This window comes from Dermacentor andersoni, chromosome 10 (assembly GCF_023375885.2).
Source record: "Dermacentor andersoni chromosome 10, qqDerAnde1_hic_scaffold, whole genome shotgun sequence".
NCBI lineage: Eukaryota > Metazoa > Arthropoda > Arachnida > Ixodida > Ixodidae > Dermacentor > Dermacentor andersoni.
Genome location: NC_092823.1, coordinates 132079281 through 132101261, shown reverse-complemented (window position 1 = coordinate 132101261; position 21981 = coordinate 132079281). Strand labels below are relative to the sequence as shown.

At 43.6% G+C, this 21981-nt stretch overlaps 1 protein-coding gene across 4 annotated transcripts in view; it reads right to left on the bottom strand.

Moving 5' to 3' along the window:
- Nucleotides 1-21981, bottom strand: part of mv (lysosomal-trafficking regulator mauve) — a 109461-nt gene that overhangs the window by 85773 nt on the left and 1707 nt on the right. For all 4 annotated transcript variants that reach the window (XM_055078203.2, XM_055078202.2, XM_050192782.3 and 1 more), the window contains 13 exons: nucleotides 19985-20064; nucleotides 19332-19485; nucleotides 18656-18740; nucleotides 15549-17647; nucleotides 9349-9507; nucleotides 7961-8126; nucleotides 7054-7214; nucleotides 6324-6408; nucleotides 3109-3218; nucleotides 2462-2587; nucleotides 2217-2379; nucleotides 1133-1398; nucleotides 220-409 (listed from right to left, as the gene is read on the bottom strand). In XM_055078203.2, the coding sequence (XP_054934178.1) occupies nucleotides 220-409; nucleotides 1133-1398; nucleotides 2217-2379; nucleotides 2462-2587; nucleotides 3109-3218; nucleotides 6324-6408; nucleotides 7054-7214; nucleotides 7961-8126; nucleotides 9349-9507; nucleotides 15549-17647; nucleotides 18656-18740; nucleotides 19332-19485; nucleotides 19985-20064 (3844 nt within the window). The remainder of the gene's footprint in view (nucleotides 1-219; nucleotides 410-1132; nucleotides 1399-2216; nucleotides 2380-2461; nucleotides 2588-3108; nucleotides 3219-6323; nucleotides 6409-7053; nucleotides 7215-7960; nucleotides 8127-9348; nucleotides 9508-15548; nucleotides 17648-18655; nucleotides 18741-19331; nucleotides 19486-19984; nucleotides 20065-21981) is intronic.

The following is a 21981-nucleotide window of genomic DNA, read 5'->3' as shown; positions in this document are numbered from 1 at the left end:
TTTGCGCTGTTTCTGCTTAAGTCACTAACCAACCAGCCCTAAACGTACGCTTCTGCTATTGTAAATTTATTAGGGCACTCTGGCACTTACCAGCATTTTTTCTGTTTAGCGAGTTTCGATCTTATTTTAATACAAAATATGGCAAGTCGAAAATGTCCTGTCAGCATTTGTTTTATCTTCCCTTTGAAGCTAGGCCAGTAAGAGGCAAGAGCAACACACCTCGGAAGAGGAGCAGGTTTCCAAGGCTCCACGACACACCACCACCGACCAGAGCCACCGACGTGCCGGTGCCTGCACTTTGGCCAATCAGAAGCATTGGTCCTGGCTGGTGCAAGCAACTGTCACCACCCTGTCCTTCCAGGGGCAGATGCCAGGAACGACTGTGACGACCGTCGACTGTTAATGTCACCTGCACCAAATTTAAAGCACAATAGTAACAATATGACGAAGCATATCGGACATAGGCAGCATAGGCCTAGACACTTCAGTAGTGGTGCAACTAGTAGCACATGAACACCGGGTGACCTGCATTCTTTTTCTGCAAGTAAGGCAATGGTGAGCTTCAGTTTTATGTGTACAAACAACTGTTTGCAAAATGCTGAAATATACTTTTTTTGTGTGTGTGTGCCATAATCATGATTTTATTATAAGGCACACCGTATTAGGGGACTCCTGGATAAATTTTGCCCACCTGGGCTTCTTCAATGTGCACCTAAAGTCAAGTACACAAGTGCTTCTGCATTTTGCCTTCATCAAAACGCAGCTGCCATGGCTGGGGTCTAACCCATGACCTCGAGAACTCAGCACCCCAATGCCATAGCTACTGGGCTATCACAGCAGGTAAGCAGTGGAGACGAAGCTGATAACAGCAGCTCTTGGTACCATCCTGTAATGTTGTGTCCATTACAGAACTATTACAGCAATCAACAACCAAGTTCTACTGTATCATGAGAAGGACACTGAAGCTTCTGCAAGGAAATCACACTACAAGTAATCCTGCAAGTTCACGTGAGTACAAGGGAGCCCAAGGCAGCAGAAGAGTTACTCACCACATACACAGTCAGAACAGGCAGTGTCACATGAAATTGTCACCTTTTGATTACAGACTCTTACAATGCATTGAAGTACTAACCAAAGCATAACAGCCTGTTTCACTGGTGCTTTGCGACATGTGCTCGTGGTAGGTGAGAGCCAAGTGGTGCCAACCATGGCCCGCCAGCACCCTCTCAAAGCTGCACTGGGATGCGGCGTTGCAGGCGGCACTCTCTGCCACACTGGTGCCATCCTGCGTCAGCCACAAGGACACTGTGCCCTTCTCCACGTCCTCAGCCCATAGCTCGCACAGGAATGGGCCGCAGCCCAGGGAAACCAGGTGCAGTCGGGAGCTGCCTTCGTGGCCTGAGAAAGAAAAGGCAATGCCATCAATGACCTGTCTCATCTAGTCACCAGCCACATTACGTTTCACTGCCAGAACATGTCCGTCCTCTTATAACATTCTCACATTGTCAGTGTGTCACGTCAGCTGCATCTAACCTGTACCGGCAAATTTGCTCATCTCATCACGATAACCACCCACAAATTGTTTCCTTTGCTATTTAATTTGCCATCTTTGCTATCTAATTAATTCAAGAGGCTGCTGGTCATCTGTCCTACATGCAGTAAGTCCTTCCAAAGTTCCAGGCAAGGTATTGGTCACTCACAGGCCATCAGATCTATTTTTAATGCATCAGGTTCTACCACTCAACGCTGCACCTGTGATCATCCTTTAGGAAGCTCGTTGTGCTATGCTATCTTAGATACTGGCATCCTTGCTAGAATCGTAGCATTAAGAACGTATGTAGACACTACCATATTACAATTCAGCAAGGACATGAGATCTTGAATTTATCTGTTCCTACAAGAAGTTCAACATAACTAACGAGCACAGAATCTATTCAATTTAAACAATATGACATTTGAAATGTTCACCTAATCAGAGAATTCAGCTAACCAGAGTTCCCTTTAAAGAGTACCTGCTGCTGAGTATGTCATTTTTTTTTTTTTGCAATGCCAGCAGACTGCTGTTTTTCATATCGCAGTGTCCACCAAATTCACTAGAGTCAGATGGAAGAAAAGGTAGACGGTCATATTTTGCAAACTGCCTCAGAGGTCCAGCAACAGCTATGCTTACTTGTACTGTAAACTGTGCACTTATATCAAAGACTCCAAATGCTGACCGAGGACCGAGCTCCAGCGTAGGGCAAGCCAGAAGGCCAGAGAGAAGCCTTCTTGGCGAGGACACCAGCCGCCATGATCTTCCAGTGGCAGCACCAACACAGCCTGGTTAGATGCCCCTCCATGAGGAAGATCGGCCAACTGCCTGCCTCTTTCTTCTTCATTCTGCAGATGCAAAACGGATGAGAAATTCCTTCTGCAAAGTGAAAAGCTAGAAACATAAAATGCGAGCTGAGCTGTCGGGCACCTGCTGTGGTGTGGGCAAGAGCGTGACCTCATCGTCATCTGCTGCCAGTGGCGGGAACTGCAGCCAGCACTGCGGCCCACGGTCTCCACAGCTGGCAAGGGCCAGAAGGCCTTTCAGTATGGGGCCCTGGATGGTAGCACATAGAATGATCATCAATTATTTAGACAACTTCCGAATGTTACAAGCAGCTGTTTACAGGTGTATAGACTCAAAAGGTTTCTAAGCTACTGCATGCACTGCTCAACATGTCATCAGGCCACACACTGGAGCCCGATGATATGTTTCCAAACATCCAGAGACTTACAGGGACAGTGCTCCAGACTTCCCTAAGCTTAAGCATGCCAGGCATTTTATAGGATACCTACAACAGTGCCCAAAAGCAGACCCTGTCACTCACAAAGTGGTTTCAAAGCTTTTGAGGAAGACTGTATGCTCTGGCAGGCAGAAGCACTACATTCACTGTTCCGTCAAATGCAACAGCTACCATGGTGAAAGACAATTGGGAGCAGAAGAGTTGCAAATGCATAGATTTAGGAGCTAATGGAATCTAAAAGATGCTGCACACAAAACCTTTGGGTTCCCTAGAACATTCTTTGGGAGCCCTCTACATTTTTCAAGACTGCTCCCACAAAGGAATGCACACTCACAAAAGCTGATTGAGTTCCTTTGAGCAGACCCATGTAAGCCACGAGGTCCTGGGCACTGAGGCTGCGCCGACAGAAGAGCACCAACAAGGACACCAGGCTCTCCTGCAGCTCTGCACAACATGGCATAGTTCTGGTCAGCATTATTACTGAGTAACCCACTGCTAACTGCACAAGGGTAATTCATCATCATCATCATCAGCAGCAGCAGCAGCAGCAGCTGCTGCAGCAGCTTTTAACAGCGGAGCTGTTTAAACTTTTAGTTCCGTCGTGGTGCATTACCAGAAAACTCAGCCCAGCTGTGTGCCACCTGGCATTGCCTAGCAACCATCTGCAAGAGCACCGAGCCACGTAACCTTCTCGCATCCCACGCGCGTAGGGCGGAGTTGTGATGTCATAGGCAAGTAAAAGCTTCAAACAGCTGGCACGGCGACACACCTCTCGCCTCCTCTACTCAGTGCGTACGTGCTGCTGCCATGGGAAGACCGAAGAAAGTCCGGACGCCCAAAGAAGAAGCGGCTTACCAGGAAGAGTGCTGTACTGCCAAGTGAGAAGCGATGCGTCGCCTTCGAGCTGATCCGGAACACCGCGCCGAAGCTGTGGCTGAGAAGAGTCGAGGTTCCCGAGTTTCAGTTCAGGGAATGCGAGAGTCAGCGCCTAAATGCTCGACATTGCCAAGAAAGCGATTCCAGCCTAAGACTGCTCAAAAACTTCCAGCGTCAAGCCCGCCGAGACAACAACTTAGCAAAACCTAGCATAACCTCTCAAAACCTAGAAACTCAGCCAAGCCTACCATAACGTTGCAAAACCTAGAAATGGCTTAGCCAAGCCTACCAACAACTTACCAAAACCTGGCATAACCTCGCAAAACCTACAAACAAAGCTCCGCTGTTGACTCCAGCCTTGCACCACTAGTGCAAGCTGCGCACATTTTTTTATGTCAACTGCGGGATTGCAGGACTACAATCTCCAATATTACCTCCTGTCTTGCACCAGCTGAACCCAACATATGCCTGAAAATTTCCTCACTTCACCAGACTGCCTAGTTCTCTACCATCTTTGACTGCACTTCCCTTCCCTTGGCACCCATTCTGTAACTCTAAATGGTCCACTGGTTATCTGCTCTATGCTATTCCATGGCCTGCCCAGCTTCATTTATTTCTCTTAATGTCAACTAAAATATTGAATACCCCTGCTTGCTCTCTAATTCACACCATTGTATTCCTGCCCCTCAGTACACTTTAACGAGGGAAACAAGCTCAAACATAACAAAAAACACACAATGTCTACAGTGGATTCCTGGGTATTTCCAGCCCCCCTCCCCTTTTAAGCATGCACTGTTACACGAGTTGGTCTTGGTATTTGACACATCCCTTGGCCTTGGTGCGAGAAAAATTGCATGCTGACAAAATGAATGTCCAGTGAAGATCCCTTGACATTCGTTGGATCTGCCCTTGCACAATGTGCTCCTTTGAGGCAATGGCATTTTCTGCATTCAATGTCTGCATTTACGAACAAAGAATGAACCCCTCAACTGCCAGTGACAAGAGAACTCGTCATCACAACGAGCATCCTCTGGTGCCAATGACGAGTTAATTAGTCGTGAACTATTCACAATTTTTGCACATGTGTATAGCATGTTCAGTTTCTTGTAATTTTGACAAATAAATAGTACAGAATGACTCCAGCTATGTCTTTTTTTTTTTTTTTCAGCAATACCAATAAAAATGCAATAGGCGTTCCTGATATCATATTTTTTTCGAAAAAAGAAATGGTCGACGATATGCAGGTCTAAAAAAATTACACACTTCTAATTTTCTTTTTCTTTTTTTGAATTTATCATGGCATTAAAGGTTTAATGAGGTGAGGAAAGCGTGAACAAAGAAATTGGCCGCACATCCATGTTTCAGAGATGATTGGCGACTTTAATGCGGTTACCAATCTATTGTTATGATGGACGCGTAATTGTTGATGATATTGTCACGTGGTAGTGACGTTAAAGAACACAGTAGGAATACTATGAAAGACAAAACTAACTTTTATTGGGCGAACCTGTGCCCACAAATACAGGCTACATTTAAAGCACAACGATAGCGGCAAACACAGTCGGCGATCGGCGAAAATCTCATCAGCGGGTCAAGCGTGTCGGCTTTTATACATCAGTGGTCGGATGTTCCAGAGTAATCGCTGGGACCCGCGTATCTACCACAAAGTTCTACACTATTCGCGTCACGCATACCCGTAATCAGATTACACAAGGTTCAGTGACAGACTGCGAATGGAACCATCGACGACATTCCAGAAACTTCCGATACGTGCGGGCGCATCCTTCGCTCTGCGATAACCTTTGTTGGGCGGTGAAACGTGGTCGCCCGATAAAGATAAACAAGTACATGCGTCAATATGTTTTATATGATTATTCTGAAAAACAGCGCACACCCAGTGACACATATCCAGGGACACGAGTTGGTCTGACGGTTTGTTTTGAGTGTGGTTCCCTCAGCGCATCAGCCTGATGCTATAGCCATTTGACCATGTTCTACCCAGTGACCCAAGTTGAAGTGAAAGAGGTTAGGCGCATACATATGTACACACATATGTGCATACAGACTGCATTCTGGGGGAAGTTCACAGAGAATGCTATTTGCATTAAAAGAACCCCAAGGTCTCAGCACGTGCCAATGTTCCCAGAGTCAATCATACATAACAGATAGCTCACAATTATTTGCACTCTAGGACTATCTTCCGTCATATTCAATCTCCACACTCATCTGAAGGGCTGAAGCCTCAGTGCTTCTATTACTTAACATAAACCAAGCCCCAACAATTACATCAAAAGGGCATACTTAAGACATTCGTTAAGCTCCTAGCCAGATCATATCCTAGGCACAAACCCACACAAGTCAAACCCACTTTAGACAGGAGCATTCCTCCCAGCTTCCCAGTTTGCCACCGTTTAAATTTTGTGCTCATTTGTTGTTTTTTTCTACCAAGAAAATTCCAGCTAAGCCAACTTTGTGGATTTATAAGTTTCTTAGTGTTTACATGTGGCCATAATGCCTGCACACATGAAGGTTCTTTTCCATTTTTGTCACCAGCACTACTTGAAGAACTGGCAACCACAAGCTTCTTCATAGGTACTGTGCCCCATAAACCTCCAACGTTTACAATACGCACTTCATGTTGCAACAAAATAACAATATGCTATAAAATGCTACCTAGGGTATGATGCTCCACCAGGTCAGGCTGGTCAGGCAGGTGCAGAAGGCAGCCAAGGCCATGGCAGAGCTTCCCCACAGCGCCCTAGAGAAAACACCCATTAACAATGCAAAAGAAGTGAAACTTTGTCCACATTCTTATGCACTCATCATGAAAACAAAGCGTGAGAATCTGCACAGGATGAATGAAGTAATGACTAAACTAAGCGCAGTGTCCTGTTCTGTGTCATTCTTTTGTCCAGCATAGGTTTACATGTTACCCTTCAAACACAAAAAAATTGCTTTTGAAGCTGAATCAAATATAAACTGAAGATTGACAGCACTGACTCAAATGCAAACAATGATGACTAACGAATTGAATTTTCTTTTTTGAATAATTCCTGGCTAGCTTGAAATACGATGGAAGACATTTGAACAGTTTGATATTTACACTGGCTGGCTTTATGCTTTTGGCTAAAGAATTCAGAAGAGAGATAACACCTATTTGTTTGAAATTCACTTGTCAGTCATCCCCACACGTGTGTGGAAGATTTGAAAAAATATTATACAGGTATCAAGCATCACTATTCATTTAAAGCCCAATCAAGCAGCAGCTAACTGATCTGATAACCAAACCGAACAGGACGTCTGATTTGCCTTTTGAAATTTTTAACATTTGCACACACCTAACTTGATGTGAAAGCTATACTTTACACAGCATATCACACAAAATTTCAGGAGCAAAATGTACCTGCTTGACAAAGAGCGTCAGGAGCATTGGATGTTGGGAGCAGAGGGTGGTCAGCCTTTGGATGGCATGCAACGCCACTTCTGCACGGGTCGGGCAGAGACGGCACACCAGGTCCAGCACGAGGGAGCACACTTCTTCGTAGCACATCACCGACATGTCCCCTGTACAGGCATCTGCAACATTACTAACAAACAAAATTCCTAACATACAAAACCCTTGTAAGACCAATCCCTAGGTATGGTGCCAGCGTTTGGAGTCTTTACAAGTTTGTTAACAGAATATAATCAATTTAGAAAAAGCCCATTAACTTCACTTACCGACATTACAATAGGCACTTTTCACCATCTTCTCATCTAGCAATCCTTGGTGTCGCTCGTCTTTCTAAACCGTGTGACGCTAATGTGCCTCAAACTTCTGCACTCTCTCTTCGACTCATCCTGGTAAGACTTCCGAAACAACTACTTAACAAATATTAAATTATCATCCATCAAAAACACTCATGACCTAAACATATCTGCCTTTCATTCTCGGGCTGACTTTTCTAATTACAGCTTTATTTTCTCCTTACCATAGCACTATGCAATTTAATACCTGGCAACATTCAGTCATTACCTATACAAAAATTTTCAAATGTCTTAGAACGTTCTCTTTCATTTGCACATTGAACTACATACTTTTCTTGCTTGTTTATTTTTTATGACAGTTCGTTTATTTGTCTTTCTTTATTTGTGCCTTGAACAGCACTGCTTTCTTACATGTTCAGTTTTGCTATGAAGCCACTCCTCCGCTAACGTTGCTAAAGGGTTGCAGTATCTAAAAATAAATAAGTATATAAATAAGCATACAAACACGTAATAAATGTCAGCACAACACACTGAGCACATATTTGCATGCTTCTTATGCTCACCACCTTCTCGTGAAACAGACAGCATCCCTTCTGAAGCTGCATAGTCATCGGGACTTGATTCAGAGTCAGCTTCATAGCCAAGCTCATCGTCCACTGCCGGCACAAGGGAAGCCGAGTTGGGCTCCTTTCGAAGTAGGGCTGCACGTGAGACTAGGCTGCTGTCCACCTTGGGAGCAAGAATGACTCATTTTTAGGTCTGAAAGCTCACTGCACTGGTGGTGGCACAAGAAAATGAAACTTTATGTTAACGAAACGATGAACAATCCATCACCAAATGCCAGTTTCACCACAAACACTGTCAAGTGACTACAAGCACACCAATACCACCCTGCATGCAACCTCTCATGCCAACCTGCAATTATAGTCAACAAATGCAAAAGTGGTTTGAAATACATGCTCCCACCAACGCAAGAAGTGACTGCATCCTCTTGAACTTCCGCCATAGTGCAACACCTCATAACTATCACTAGAAACAACTGTATGAAGAAAAGGGGCAATAAAAAAACGAGAAAGTACAGGAAAATCGACTTATGTTTTACACGAAATGCAGACATAAGAAAGAAAAAGGGAAGGAAAATGAATGAAATGGCAACATGCCACAGGTGGAGGCCAAACTTAAATCTGCATTACTTGTTCAGTGCTTTACCAATTAAGATTGCGCAGCCATCCTACCATTTCAATATCACTTTTCTTCATAAAACTGTAGCTATTAAAGAAATCAAGCCCCTCAGACTACCTTTTTTTTTTTTGTATCACTAGAAATAAAGCCCGGAGTTGAGCCTGACAGCAGCTCCCTGCAGGACACATCTTTAAACAAGCTAAGCTGATCTTATCAGCAAGGTAAGTTAGAGTTTTGGTGTAATCTCTCACGACATGCATAACACATTCAAGTAAAGGAAAAGCTAACTTAATTCTGACCCTCAGTGATATGCTCTGCAGACTTGGCAAATGAATGATGTGAAACATGGCACTGAGAAGGTGATGTAGGTATGCAAGCTCTCAACCCTAACTGCATAACCTTGGCAGAGAGCATGTGCAGCTATTGCTTCTCAAGTGCAAAAGTTTAGATGAGAGCCGATTTATTTATGGACTGATTGAACTTAACATCCAAGTACTCCCTGGGCTTTAAAGAATGCCATTGTAGGAGGGCTTGAAGTTACCTTTGATCATTTAGAGTTCCTTAATACGTAATGGAATCTACAACAAATGTCTTTGCAATCCACCCAATTCAAACGCAACCACAGAGGCTGGGAATCAAGCTAATGACTTGCTCAGCAGCCCAGTTACTAAGCTACTCAAATGGCCGTCTCTGGCTCAGTGCGTCGGCAATAGGGGCAGACAGGGACAATGCAATAAAGCAATGAGTAGTGCAATATTCACAGACTCACCTTCGGGCGGCTCGAAAGAGTGGGCACTCGTGTCCAGTGCACAAGGTTGCTCAGCAGAGCATCAAGAAGGCAGCGCCACTCGGCCGCTGTGCGGTTCACGCTGGGACAACCGTGCAGGCGGTTGCGCAGCTCTCGTACCATCTCCTTGCGCTGGAGACACTGCAAAAGAATGTTGGAAAAGCAGCATCCCAAGATTTCACTCTGACAGGCTTCACTGTTAGCACAGGACCAACTTCCGAAAGCCACATCGTGTTTTTTAGAAGAGCAGAGCTGATGAGCTGAGCGAAGCAGCCAGTCAAATGAGTGACACCAGAGCCACCCCCCCAGTTGGCCGCAAAGTCAGACAGTCAGTCAGAATTCCGACAGACTTCGCCCACAGCACTTATGGTTGTGCCCTTAATGCTAAAGCCATATTCACTTATTTCTTTGGACAAGCTGTGCTAACCATGAACAGAAGCATATATTTAGCAATGTCAACTAGATAGGATTTATTTGTTACTCAGGTGGTAATGTTACCCATCATAAAATGATCTCCCTCCTGTTGCATGAATGTTCAAAAAAAAAAATTATGGGGTTCTACGTGCCATGTGTGCGTGAATGATCATGCTTTCCCGAGAACACATGATGTTCTGGGAATGATGAGGGAATGATCTTCCCTAGAAATCTGAATATACAGCTAACATCATAATAAACACATTCTTCAAATGAGTAAGTTTGCAGAATGCCCCGGCTGACGATGGTATGCTCTGTAGAAAAGCTTCACACAATGAAGTCAGTGTTGAAGAAGCCAGAGCATGCTGTGACAAACAGTACTGGAGCAATACACAAAGGAAGTGGAGATGAGACATTCAAAATGAGGTCCCTTGATTTGAGAACACAAAGCTAAAGGAAGGCGAAGTAACAAGCAGGTGAGCAAATTCACAAATTATGCCCAAGGTAAAGAAACATAGTACCAGGCCAACAACATCAAAGGCTGTACTCTAGATTAATCACTTTGGTGTCACTTTCACCAGAGGTTAAATCAAAATTGTGGGGTTTAAGGTTCCAAAGAAGCCCACAGTCTATGATAAGCATCACAGTAGAAAGCTCAGTGGTTTTTTAACCATCTGGGGTTCTTTAAGGTGCACCAAAGAGCTGAAGAACATGATAGTTGAGCGCTTTTTTTTTTTTCATTCCACCTTATCGGAATGCTGCCACTACAGCTGGTAATCAAACCCATGACCTCATGTTTATCAGAATGCCCAAGCCACTGAGTCATCACAGCAGGCTTACCATGGCTATCACTTTCAGTGTACTATATGATTGGCAAAGCCAGTGGAAGCAGATATGACAAAAGAAATGACGCCCTTTAGAGTATCAGTTTCACTTTAATGTCACATGTGCATCAACCAAATGCATCTTGCTAAATAATTCTATATATCCAGTGAGCCACCATGCCCAATGTTAAAAAATATTACCCCTGAAAGCAATCAATCAATAATATGGCTCAGGCAAAAAAAAGAACAAGATTAGAAAGCATAACCTTGACAAATAAGAAAACAGCTGGTCCTACAAAACAACAGATATAGATAACTAGTGACATATAACAGACCTAGATAGTACTTACCATATGCCTCTGTTCTTTGCTCATTCTCTCTGCCTAAGCATACATGCCAGTTAACAGCAGAATTATTTTTCTTTAAAAACCTTGCCTATCTGTGTCTGTCTCAAGATTACACACTGCTTCTACAGCTTCCAAGGGCCTCTTCAGATAACAGTACCAGATCTCCTATCTCTTGCATGCCTTTCACACATTTTAAGGGCACCTCAAGCAAACATGAGCGAAAACTGACAGTTTGCTGACAGTTCGCCTGGTGTGCCTGGTAAAGAATTTACAGTGGTTATATTCCGAGAACACTGTAGTTAAAAGCCGGAAATATGCCCCAAAACCCCCAAAACCGTATTTTAAGTTCTGTCATTTTTGTGCTTTTGAAATCCTTCACTTCCATGAGATTTTAAACATTTTGTACCAATAAAGATGCTTTGGAATGTTTTTCCTTGATTTATCAAAACAACAATTTTGACAAACTTGCAATTTTGGAGAGACAATAACTCCTGTTCTATTTTAGCTATCATAATAATAATTTTTTACCTAAAAAATAAATTCATGGAGTGTGTGGTAAGTCCAAATTTAGTGTAATACTTCTTTCAGGTTTTTTTTTTTAATGAGTCATGTTTCACATGTCAAGATGGCATTTCTTTAAGGCAGCTTTGGTGGGCTCTAACTTTAGTTCAAATTGGTCTCAGACATTGGTTTATACCTAGCACACACCTTAGACATTCTAGATTATTTCTATATCCTAACCATTGTGTTTTTTTTTTCCTTGATGCCTAATTCTTCTCCATACAAGAGAACCCAGTTTCTAAGGTATACCAGGAACTGGCTCTCCTAGGAGAGAAATAATTACATTTCTGGAACCAGCACATCAAAATACACTATGTGTGCAAATTTGGTTAATATCTATTCATAAATAAAATAATTGGCTTTCAAGTGTAGCATCCTCCCTTACGTGTACTCTTCGGCAAGAATTACCAGCAATTAACCTGTTATTTAATTTGCCATTAAATGTGCAAAATTCTTAACAAGGGTATTCAGCTTCATGCCCTGTACTGCAATTACTCTTTATATCGGAAAGAGAAGTAAGCATGCGAGAATTAAGTACCATAAACCACAAAACTTTAAAAACCATGGGATTTGAAAAAAAAGTTGTATATCTCTGCAGGCTCAGAATGCAGCCTGGTACTATTTGCGTTTCCAGGCTGTGCTGGCATATGCAAACAACATAGTTCTGGGTAGTTTAACTGGCTACAGTCACAAACTGCCCAGATCCCATGGTCCATAAAGTATTGCAGTTGACTATATACACAGAAGAGCTGGAAGTTCAGGCAAGCTGATGCAGTTTCAGTGAGATGGATACAGTCATAAAGTATTATGGGTGCATTTCTTACGAAGATAGTCTTCTATTTTTGGCAGCAGATTATCTGTGGCTGTAGGCACGAGAAAATGTGATGGAAACCTCACAGAATGATGGCAGTTAGAGTGACTGGCACTGACAGAAACACAAATAGTACACTTCCTGCACTTCCTGGTGACAACCTTCCCCGCCAGTGCCAGAAGCCGGCAGTCTGGAGGTGCAACAATGTTTAACAATTCTTTTCATTCCTACCATGCTGCGATTTACAGCAAGAATGGCACAGTATGGTTACCTGAATAACATGGCTACTAATTCGAAAGGAAGTACTGTGAACAGTTAAAGCCTACAATGGAACTAGAACCCCTACAGAAACAATACCACCTTTATGCTTATGACAATGGAACAGAACACATAAAAAAAGAAGAATCTGCAAACGAGTTTTCAAGCATTAGAAAAAAAAATCTGGTCTATATGTTGTTACATGGTAGAAAAACAAAGGAAAAGGCAGGACATTTGGCCATCCTGGCTGGGTCAAGTTAGGAACCGCTACATTCACTAAACATTCGGGACAGTCCCGTTAAATTCGTGACAGTTGGCAACCCTACAACAGTCCAAAAGAGAACTGAGCCCACCTAACCAGTGTACCATACAGCTGCCTTACATGGCCTGTTTTGGCATTAGCACCTATATGAGCTGAAACACACCTTGAAATTGCAATCCTCAAAACCAAACTATTTCAACATGATGGGAGCAGACCGTTTGCTGATGTAGCTCTGCACACAACTGGGATTATATGCGATATTAGTTTGCATTCACAAGTGTTGTCATCCTGAACCAGAATGCAAACATTTTTTTCAGTTTTGAGCAATGTGACTGCTGAACAACTTAGAATACACCAGTATACAATCACTTTGACTAAAAATGATCTGTGATAAAGTGTATTCATCAATACAGTTGGGAAGCGGCTGTGTTAATTTACCCATGCTGACAGCAGTCCAGAACATTCTTAGAACTACTTACACTTAGTGAATGGAAGTTACCTTGCCTTAGAATGCTCTTGGCTTCCTTTGCATAGCACAGAATTAGCAATAGCGAGTACAAGTCTCCACAGCTAGTGAAGTGATAGATGCATGCATCACACACAACTTACACTGCTGTATCGATGATAGAGAGAGAGAGAGGATGCTATGATGAGGTGAGGTGAAGATGGCAGCCTAGTTAGGTGATAAGCTGTTAAGTATGGACGAAGAGAATAAGACATTTTCAAGACACTGTGACATGCAGATAACAAGAACTTACAAAGCCTATGACACAGATCCAGAAGAAAAGTGAAAAATTCGGTAAGGGAAATCAAAAACAAACACACCTCGAAAGAGATGAAAACAGCATAAGTCTAGACAGGTTATAGACTAGTTCGAAATTTGACATTTATTAAATTTTCCAATATACTATGTTCCAAACTCCCAGACAGCCTCATACCTCAATATATGCTAGCCCTGTTCAAAGAACATCATTATTATCCCAATTATAATGCAGTTGCCTTGATACAGTTGCCTATCCTCAGGCCTCTCTGAGAGCTCTTAATTTACCCAGCTTATGCCCACAAACTTCATAGTGCCCTTGTTTCTTCAATCACTTTGCTTCCTTCGAGTGTGTTTCCATTCCGACAGCATCAAATCTCTTAAGTACAGCACCAGTTACCTAATCTATGTGACCTAACCAGCTCCATTTATTCTCTTAATCTCAACCAAAATGTCATCTAGTGATGTGTGATCTCTAGTCTACGCTGATGCCTGCCCAGATCTCAATGCCGTTCCTATTATTTTCCATTCCACCACTCACTGAGCACGTGCCAAATACATTGTGTGAGGACGCTCGACTCTCACGCTTCCCCTGTTGTTGTTTTCCCCACATGGCTCTCGCATCTCCTGTAATCACGCTTCTCCGTGTAGCTAAGTGCCAGCGGCAGTCAATGTAGTTGCAGCATATTGCGAGAGATGGCACGAGCGTTGCCCTGCTAATGCAACCTAACGGAGGGGTTACTAGGGCGCAAAAAGGGGTAGGCCAGTCCTCTTTGGCTTGGGGTCGCTAAGCTGCATGGACTTTTCGTGCAATTGCCCACTGTTCACGGGACCGTCCTGCAAAAGCCTTAGGAGCAGGACACTGGAACAGACGAACACGATCATTCGAACGTGCCACCATTCGTGTAACCGTACACGCAAACAATTATGCGTTCGTGTCCAGCATGAGGGCAAACATATTTGCTCACTATCCGGTCGCGATGAGTCTGACGTCCTCGATTTGTCGCACGCCCATCGGCATGTTCTTATGGGTAGTAATTCAGCTAGCAGGCATTAGTGTATGAAAGGTGCAATAAAATCCCTTGCGACTGTTTGCATTACTGTTTGCCATTCCTTCGTCCCAAAAGCATGTGTGAGACCCCACAATTGGGGCCCTTGAGACTAGCTGCAAAGTGACTGCACATGCATACAATACCATGAATGGTAAAATATGCAAGCAGTGTAAATGGAGCAGCAGGTTAAGAGAAAAGAAAAAGGAGTACAACATTCGGGAAGATGACAGATCAAACTTAGAATACAGCATAATGGGCATGAGTTAGCAGTTCAAGGTAAGATAGAAGCGCACTTGCCAGCAGACTGCATCTCCTTTAGGTGCAAAGCCACTCTTTATTCTAACGACAGCACAACTAACAGGAGAACTGAAAAAGGTAAGGGAGACAACAAACGTGCCATTTTGTCTGCCTTCATTCTTGCTGGCCTGTCATATGCACTGTCTTTAGAATGCAATAATTAAAATGCCAGAATAAGGGCATTTTGGCTACCATCTCAAGTGGTGCTACTGTTATGTCATATGTGCGACGTTTAGAATGTTAATCTCAAACCAACTCGTCCACCTTCATGCACTCTGAAGCCATTTTGTGGTGAGATCAGGATTAAAGATGCAAGACTATGCCATCTCAGGTATCTGAGAGATTTCAAAGGCCCATTAGAAAAATAAAGAGGGTTAGGCCTGCATTAGCAACACTCCTGCATCCTTGCACTATTCAGAAAAGCTATAATGTACACATGCAAAAAAAGAATGCCTCAAAGTGTAATATGCTCAAACTAATGCCATGAACCAGTACAATCAATGCAACAGGCCAGTGGAAGAAAGCACAGGTCCGCAATCAGAGGAACAATCGCACAAAAGTATTTTAAACAAAGGAAGTATCAATGCACAACTAACCTCGGACTGGTACCACAGTCGCACTGGACACAACTGAAGAAGCAATGCGAGCATAGTCTCAAGTGCTGGAAACACTTTCCGGCAGCATGGATCAGGTCGCACCGTCTCATCGGTGAGCCAGAGCAGGAACCGATACGCCTCTGCGCAGCAGTTGCCTATCCTCAGATGAGATCGCACGGCACTGCACTGTGCCACACGGCGACAGGAAAGCCAGAGCTCAGCTAGTGTCGACAGTTCCGCCTCCTGGGTGGAGGTCGAGTCCACGTCCAAGGCCTCCTCAGTGGCAGACTCGCTCAGGGACTCCATGGACTGCATCGTCAGAAGAGGCCTCACCTTACGCATAAATTCCTTCGTCTCGGCAGCCAGAAACTGCGTGAAGGTTGACAGCGCATTGGACTCCGTGTCACTGGTAGACTGCATCAGGCTATTTTCAGTACTGCCACTCTCTTCTGCCCCTTCTTCATCTGTCTTGATGCTGTTCACGTAGGCAAGAATGAGGGTTTCTATCAGAACCAAAGCAGCATGCCTGTAAATAGGGGCAACCGAAGGCGAGAGCAGTTTGTACAAACGTTTCATCTGCACACTTTTGGCAGGAAATGCCATGGAAGCGTCAGCCCCTAAAAGCGAAAAAGCGGACACCGAGAACCACAGTGGGTTCAGTTCTGGTTCTGCACTGGTTGCATTTGCAAAGTCAAACTCTAGGAAACAAGGCAAGGCCACTTGGGTGCAGATCAGGTCACGAAATGGTGGCCGCGCCGCTTCCATCATGGCGAGCAAATGCCGGCCAACCAGGGTCTGTGTTTCCGTGTCCCCGTGACTGAGCAGCGAGGAATATGCCATGCACATGTTTTCTCCCCTGTCCTGGCGTTCCCGACAGCTGAAGCATGCTTGTGAGAAGAGGCCCATCTGCGCGCAGAGGTACTTTTGGAGCAGCTGTAAGATCTGGTGTTTGTCTTCTGCGGACTGCGAGCCAAAGTCCCGAAGCAGTGGCACAAAGACTTCGTCGAGCGCCATGCAGCAGCAGACGCCACAGCGCAACAAGGCTTGCGTAGACAGGAACGGTGCATTGAGAAGGACGATGCACAGGGACGCAATGCAACATCCTGACAAAGGTTCAGACATGCTATGCCTGAGCTGCGTCCCCAGAAGCATGTCGTGATGATGAAATGCAACGCCCTGTCTTCGCGCACTCTTAGCACGCTTCAGCGACAAGATGATGTCAGCAAGGAGCTCTCCGATGATGGTGCAGGATGAACGATCGGAGGCGCACAGAGTGACCTGCAGGCTGTTGTGAGTGCAGAGCCTGTGCACGGCTTCCACAATCCAGTTCAAGCTGCCCTCCGAGAAAGGAAAAGCACGAACCGCATCGCGGATGAATAGCAGTGCGGCACACATGCTTTCCACCACAGACTGTGAGTCCCCAGCATCCAACGCAGGCTGGCAGGTGTCAAGAAGAGTCAGGAGGACACGGTACTTGCGAATGGACTGATGCGAGTAGCCACAGCCAGCGCGAAGAAGCTGTGATGTTGCGGTGACGATGAGGCGCAGGACCTTTTGTTGAAGAGATTTGGAAGTGGGCTGCCCAAGCAGCTGCTTCAGCTGTGAGCCAGCTGGAGGCGAATAGGAAAGACTGTTGAAGAGCTCCAGTGCACCGGGGAGACAGAGGCCCGATATGGAAGTTGCAATGGCTTGCCAGCGATCGCCCTTGTGAACTGCCCCCCGACAAGACTGGGTCAAAAGAGTGACGAGACAGTTCAGCAGAAATGATGGAGCAACACGCGCACCAACAATCTTAGCCTCCTCGTCGGTGAGCGTGTCTTCAAGCGGTGCGCTCCGACGCAAGTACAGACGGTCCTCCCATCCCTCACTGGCAGATTCCAATGGATCTTTGTTCGATAGAAACAGGGCTGTAGATGTTCGCAGCAGAGGTGAAGGCACTTCCATATGGTCCGAGTCTGTTGAGTCGGAACTGTCTGACGAAGAGTCCAAGCGGGGCTTCTGCCGACATCGGCGATGTTTCAGGCTGGCCTTGGCGGGACTTGTCGTGGTGACAGAGCAAGCCATAAGCTCCTTCTCTTCAAATTCCCATTCGAAGGTTCCTTCAGGGAAAAGAAGTGTAAGCACTTATGACCAACGATACAACAACCCGCCAATCTACACTCTGCCTTTTTTTTTCATTCATTCATTCATTCATTTGCTAATGCCTCAACAGTCCTTTATCTGGACTTTACATGAAGGGTGGGTAATAAAGAATGGCAGAAATAAGTACATCACATGAACTAGAAAAGCTTAAAGCATAGGAACTAATTAGGCTCTTAGATCATAAAAATATTCTTTAAATTATAAAATATTTTCAATTTTGTATCACTGGGAATAACTGACACCCAAGGCAAAGTTTCACACATGAGGACGAACACTAAGCTACAGCATTATCAACCATTAAAGGATGCTGCCGTAATTGTGGTGACAATTTTTACTAAATAAAGAAAAGAAGCAGAATGGTCCAACAAAACAGTAACACAGCTACACTGCCTGTACTATAAAACATGTACCACTTGAGCATAGAATTATCAATAAGCAAAAAAGCAACATTGCGACGCTGGCTAAGCAAGGCAATGGCAGTTGATTTGGGTGATCAAGAATGATCACATAAACACCATACATTTAGCTTTAGAAGCACCCCTACCCCTAATTTCGCTTATTTCATGTTCGTAATGCCAGCTAAGAGGAAGAGGGTGCTTAAATTCAGCACAGATTTAAAATGCCACAAGATTTTTTTTTTCTAGAACTTATTTTTTCCTGGATGAAGAGGCAGGGGACATCAGGGCAATAAAAATTGGTCTGACCTTTACATCAGCTCAGTCAACCATTACAAACAGGACGTCGACCATGACAGCAATACAGGCGAACCTCAATATAAGAAACATAGATATAATGAATAATGAGATGTTACAAAGTAAATTTAATATTTCTGAATTTATTTTTTCATTGTTATCAGCACCTAAGCTTATGACAAATATTGAAAATAAAGAAGGTATTTTCATATTAGACCTGACTTCATTATAATGAAACTTGACTGTGTCAAAAACCCAATGGCTGCACAGTACCTTGAGACCATGGCTCTTCCAACTTGGAGAAGAATGACAAGAGGGATATTGCAACCCTGGATAATTCCTTGCAGCAGGGCAGGGACTGCAGAGAAAAAAAAGAAGAGAGACGATGCCACCACGAAGCCAGACCTACAGTTGCAGCAAGTGAAGCTGTCATGAAGAGCAGAGAATTGGGCAAGTTGGTTGAGATTCATGGTTGGGGGCAGCGCAAGGGTTGAAGACAAAGAAAGCAAGATGACAAACAATGAAAGAAGACAGTGTTGTCAACTATATATAGCTGATTCATCAGCGCCTATTGTCAGCTTTCATCGTTGCGTTTCGGCTAGCTGGCATTGGTATGCAAAAAGTGCAATAAATGCCCCCCCCCCCCTTTTTTTTTTTTTTTTGCTTCCACTATTGCGTTGCCACTACCTTGTCCAAAGAGCATAACTGAAACCTCACAAGCATGTTCTGACATTTTTTGCTCTTGATTATTTGGCTAAGAATTCTGTGAAGGCACTCAGTGTATATATATATTTTTCTTTTTCACAATAAACTTGCAGTCGCTAGTTCAGCACCGTGTTTGCTGTCTCGTTTTCTTTGTCCATTGTGCTGCCCTGAGCCACGAAGCTGTCGGTTCCATGTTCCATGAGCAATGAGGCACTGAAGGTGTGTCACTGATTACTGTCATTACCTGGGAGCCAATGCGAACCAGGGCCCACAGAAGCTTCCAGCCACGCCCAGCGAGCAGGAATTCACGGCATGGTGCGGGGTCATCACCGCTGCAGGCTTCGTGCACTTCAAGCATGAGTTGGTGAGCCAGTACATTGCCTGCAGTGACCCACTCCCTGAGGGAGAAACAGTATGTCCTGTCATCGTCGTCAACACTGTCATCGTCAGCCTATTTATGTCTGCTACAGGACAAAGACCTCTCCAAGTGATCTCCAATCATCCCTATCATGTGCCAGCTGACCCCATGTTATGCCTGAAAATTTTCTCACTTCATAACACCACTTAATTCTCTACCGTCCTCAGTTCTGTAGCTAACAGACCATCAGTTATCTGTTCTACACATTACACAGCCTGCCCAGCTCAATTTTTACCCTCTTAGTGTGAACTAGAATATCAGCTATTCCCGTTTTCAATGTACTGTAGTGCGGGTTAAAAGAAAGCTGTACATCAAATTGATTGATTGACAGATTAACTGATCCATTAAATTATACAGTCAAAATAATGAACACGGATAGGACAAACTATCAGATATTTTCACCAATATTAGATCTAAGAAATATATATGACAAACATATGCAAGATAACACACGTTGCAACAATAATGAAATGGCTTACGTGAGTTGCACAGAGCTTGGCACATCCCGGTACTCGACAATTAGCTTCACCAGGAAAGTGTCAAGCAATTGACTCTGCAACTGTAAAGTATACAATGAGAATGACAGACAAGCAAGATAAAGATCACGTGACAGACAAATATTGCATGTGTCACTAACTTTCAAAAAAAAAATTATCACATCTTTGCGCCTACTTCAGTCTTCAACTAAACAAATTGTCACACGGTTCGACGATAAGGGAAACAAGATGACAAGCTGGTTTCGTTTAACTCAGAACTATTCAGTCCGATCATCTACTCTTTCGTCTTCTATGCGTGCTTTTCCCACAAACACTAGGTGGCAATATGCAATAAAGCTCCTGAAATCAAAAAGAGATACAGTAATTGATTTCAAGTTTTGATAATGTTTTCAACCCGTTTCACTCAGCTGATGCACTTGTGAGTGCAGGGCTGACAGTTATGTTACAACATTTAAAACCGTTAAAAATATTTGTAGAACACTGAGGTCAGCCTCTCATTTGCACAGTAGAAATTCGTTCCATGGCCTCCTTGGTGAAGAAGTTGATGCAAAAATTCGGTGCAGCAGTAACTTGCAACTGCTGCACCTTTTCTCAGCATAAAAAGTGGCACTGGAAGGACAGCACATCTCATAACACAGTGCAGGTAAACTGTAGAAAATGACTCAAGAAGATTGTACACTGCATGTGATTTTTTATCTCAACGGGGTATGTCATCATGGTGGAGGTGCTTTTGCTGTACAGGGAACAAAGCATGTCTTGGAAGTATTGCATACAGACTATGTATTTTTTCAAGTGCCAGAATGAAGTGGGAGTGAGAGGTATAGTCAAGGAACGGAGATGCAGTTGTAACGATGTGGGTGGTAAAGTGAATGGTTCAGTTGCACATATATTGGAGGGTTCTCAGGCTGTCATATAGGCACGTCAAGCAGTGACCTTTGCATTCATGTAAAAGATCTATGATCATGCAGTGAAATCACTGTCACAGAGGTCAATTAGGATGAACAAACTATTTCAATGGGTACACCTATATGCAAGACTTAATTAGGTTGAATGGGTGTATATTCTGTGTGCAACTTATTTTCCAAAGGTGATGTCTAACAAAGTTGTTGCATTGGTGCTGATGATACATCTGCATTACAGTGTGAGTACGTATGAAAAGCAAGTTGGTACAACCATTCACAACAGCAATTAACATGAGGCCTCATAATGATGTCATGGAAGGCAGTGTTTATTCTATTCACATGTCCATAATTATTTCACATACTTTTGCACACTGTCCTTTTGTTACACTATACTAAACGGGCTGCATTTTTGGCAGTTCAAGCATTCTTGTTGTACTCTATGAAAAAATTATTTGCCATATCTATACAGCAATTAACATGGTGGCCTCATAATGATGTCATGGAAGGCTGTGTTTATTCTATTCACATGTCCATAATTATTTCACATACTTTTGCACAATGTCCTTTTGTTACACTATATTAAACGGGCTGCACATTTGGCAGTTCAAGCATTCTTGTTGTACGTTATGAGAAAATTCTTTGCCATATCTCTTATGCTCCATGAGTTCAATGTTTCTTGCTTGTACTATATGAACGTGGGTCTAGGTTCAGGTAATGGCCCAACATTTTCTCGCACATTGTACGTGTATTTCTTAAAGGAACCAAACTGATTAGGGTGTGCTACGTATACAATTAAGAGAAGAGTTTTTGCTAGTACTGTGCACACATTAAAGACTGAAATGTTATATGTCGTACATATGTCACGTGGCACCACAATTCCCGTGGCATTTTGCATATGCTTAAGCACACTATTTGGTTTGGAAGGGCTGTCCTGTGAAACACAGTTACATAGCAATGTAAGTATATGCATTCACACTACAATGTAAATATATTGAATAAATTTGCATACAAAAGAGCAAATAATATTGGCATTAGTAGTTTTGCACTTTATGCACTCAATGTGTTCATGTGAGAAGT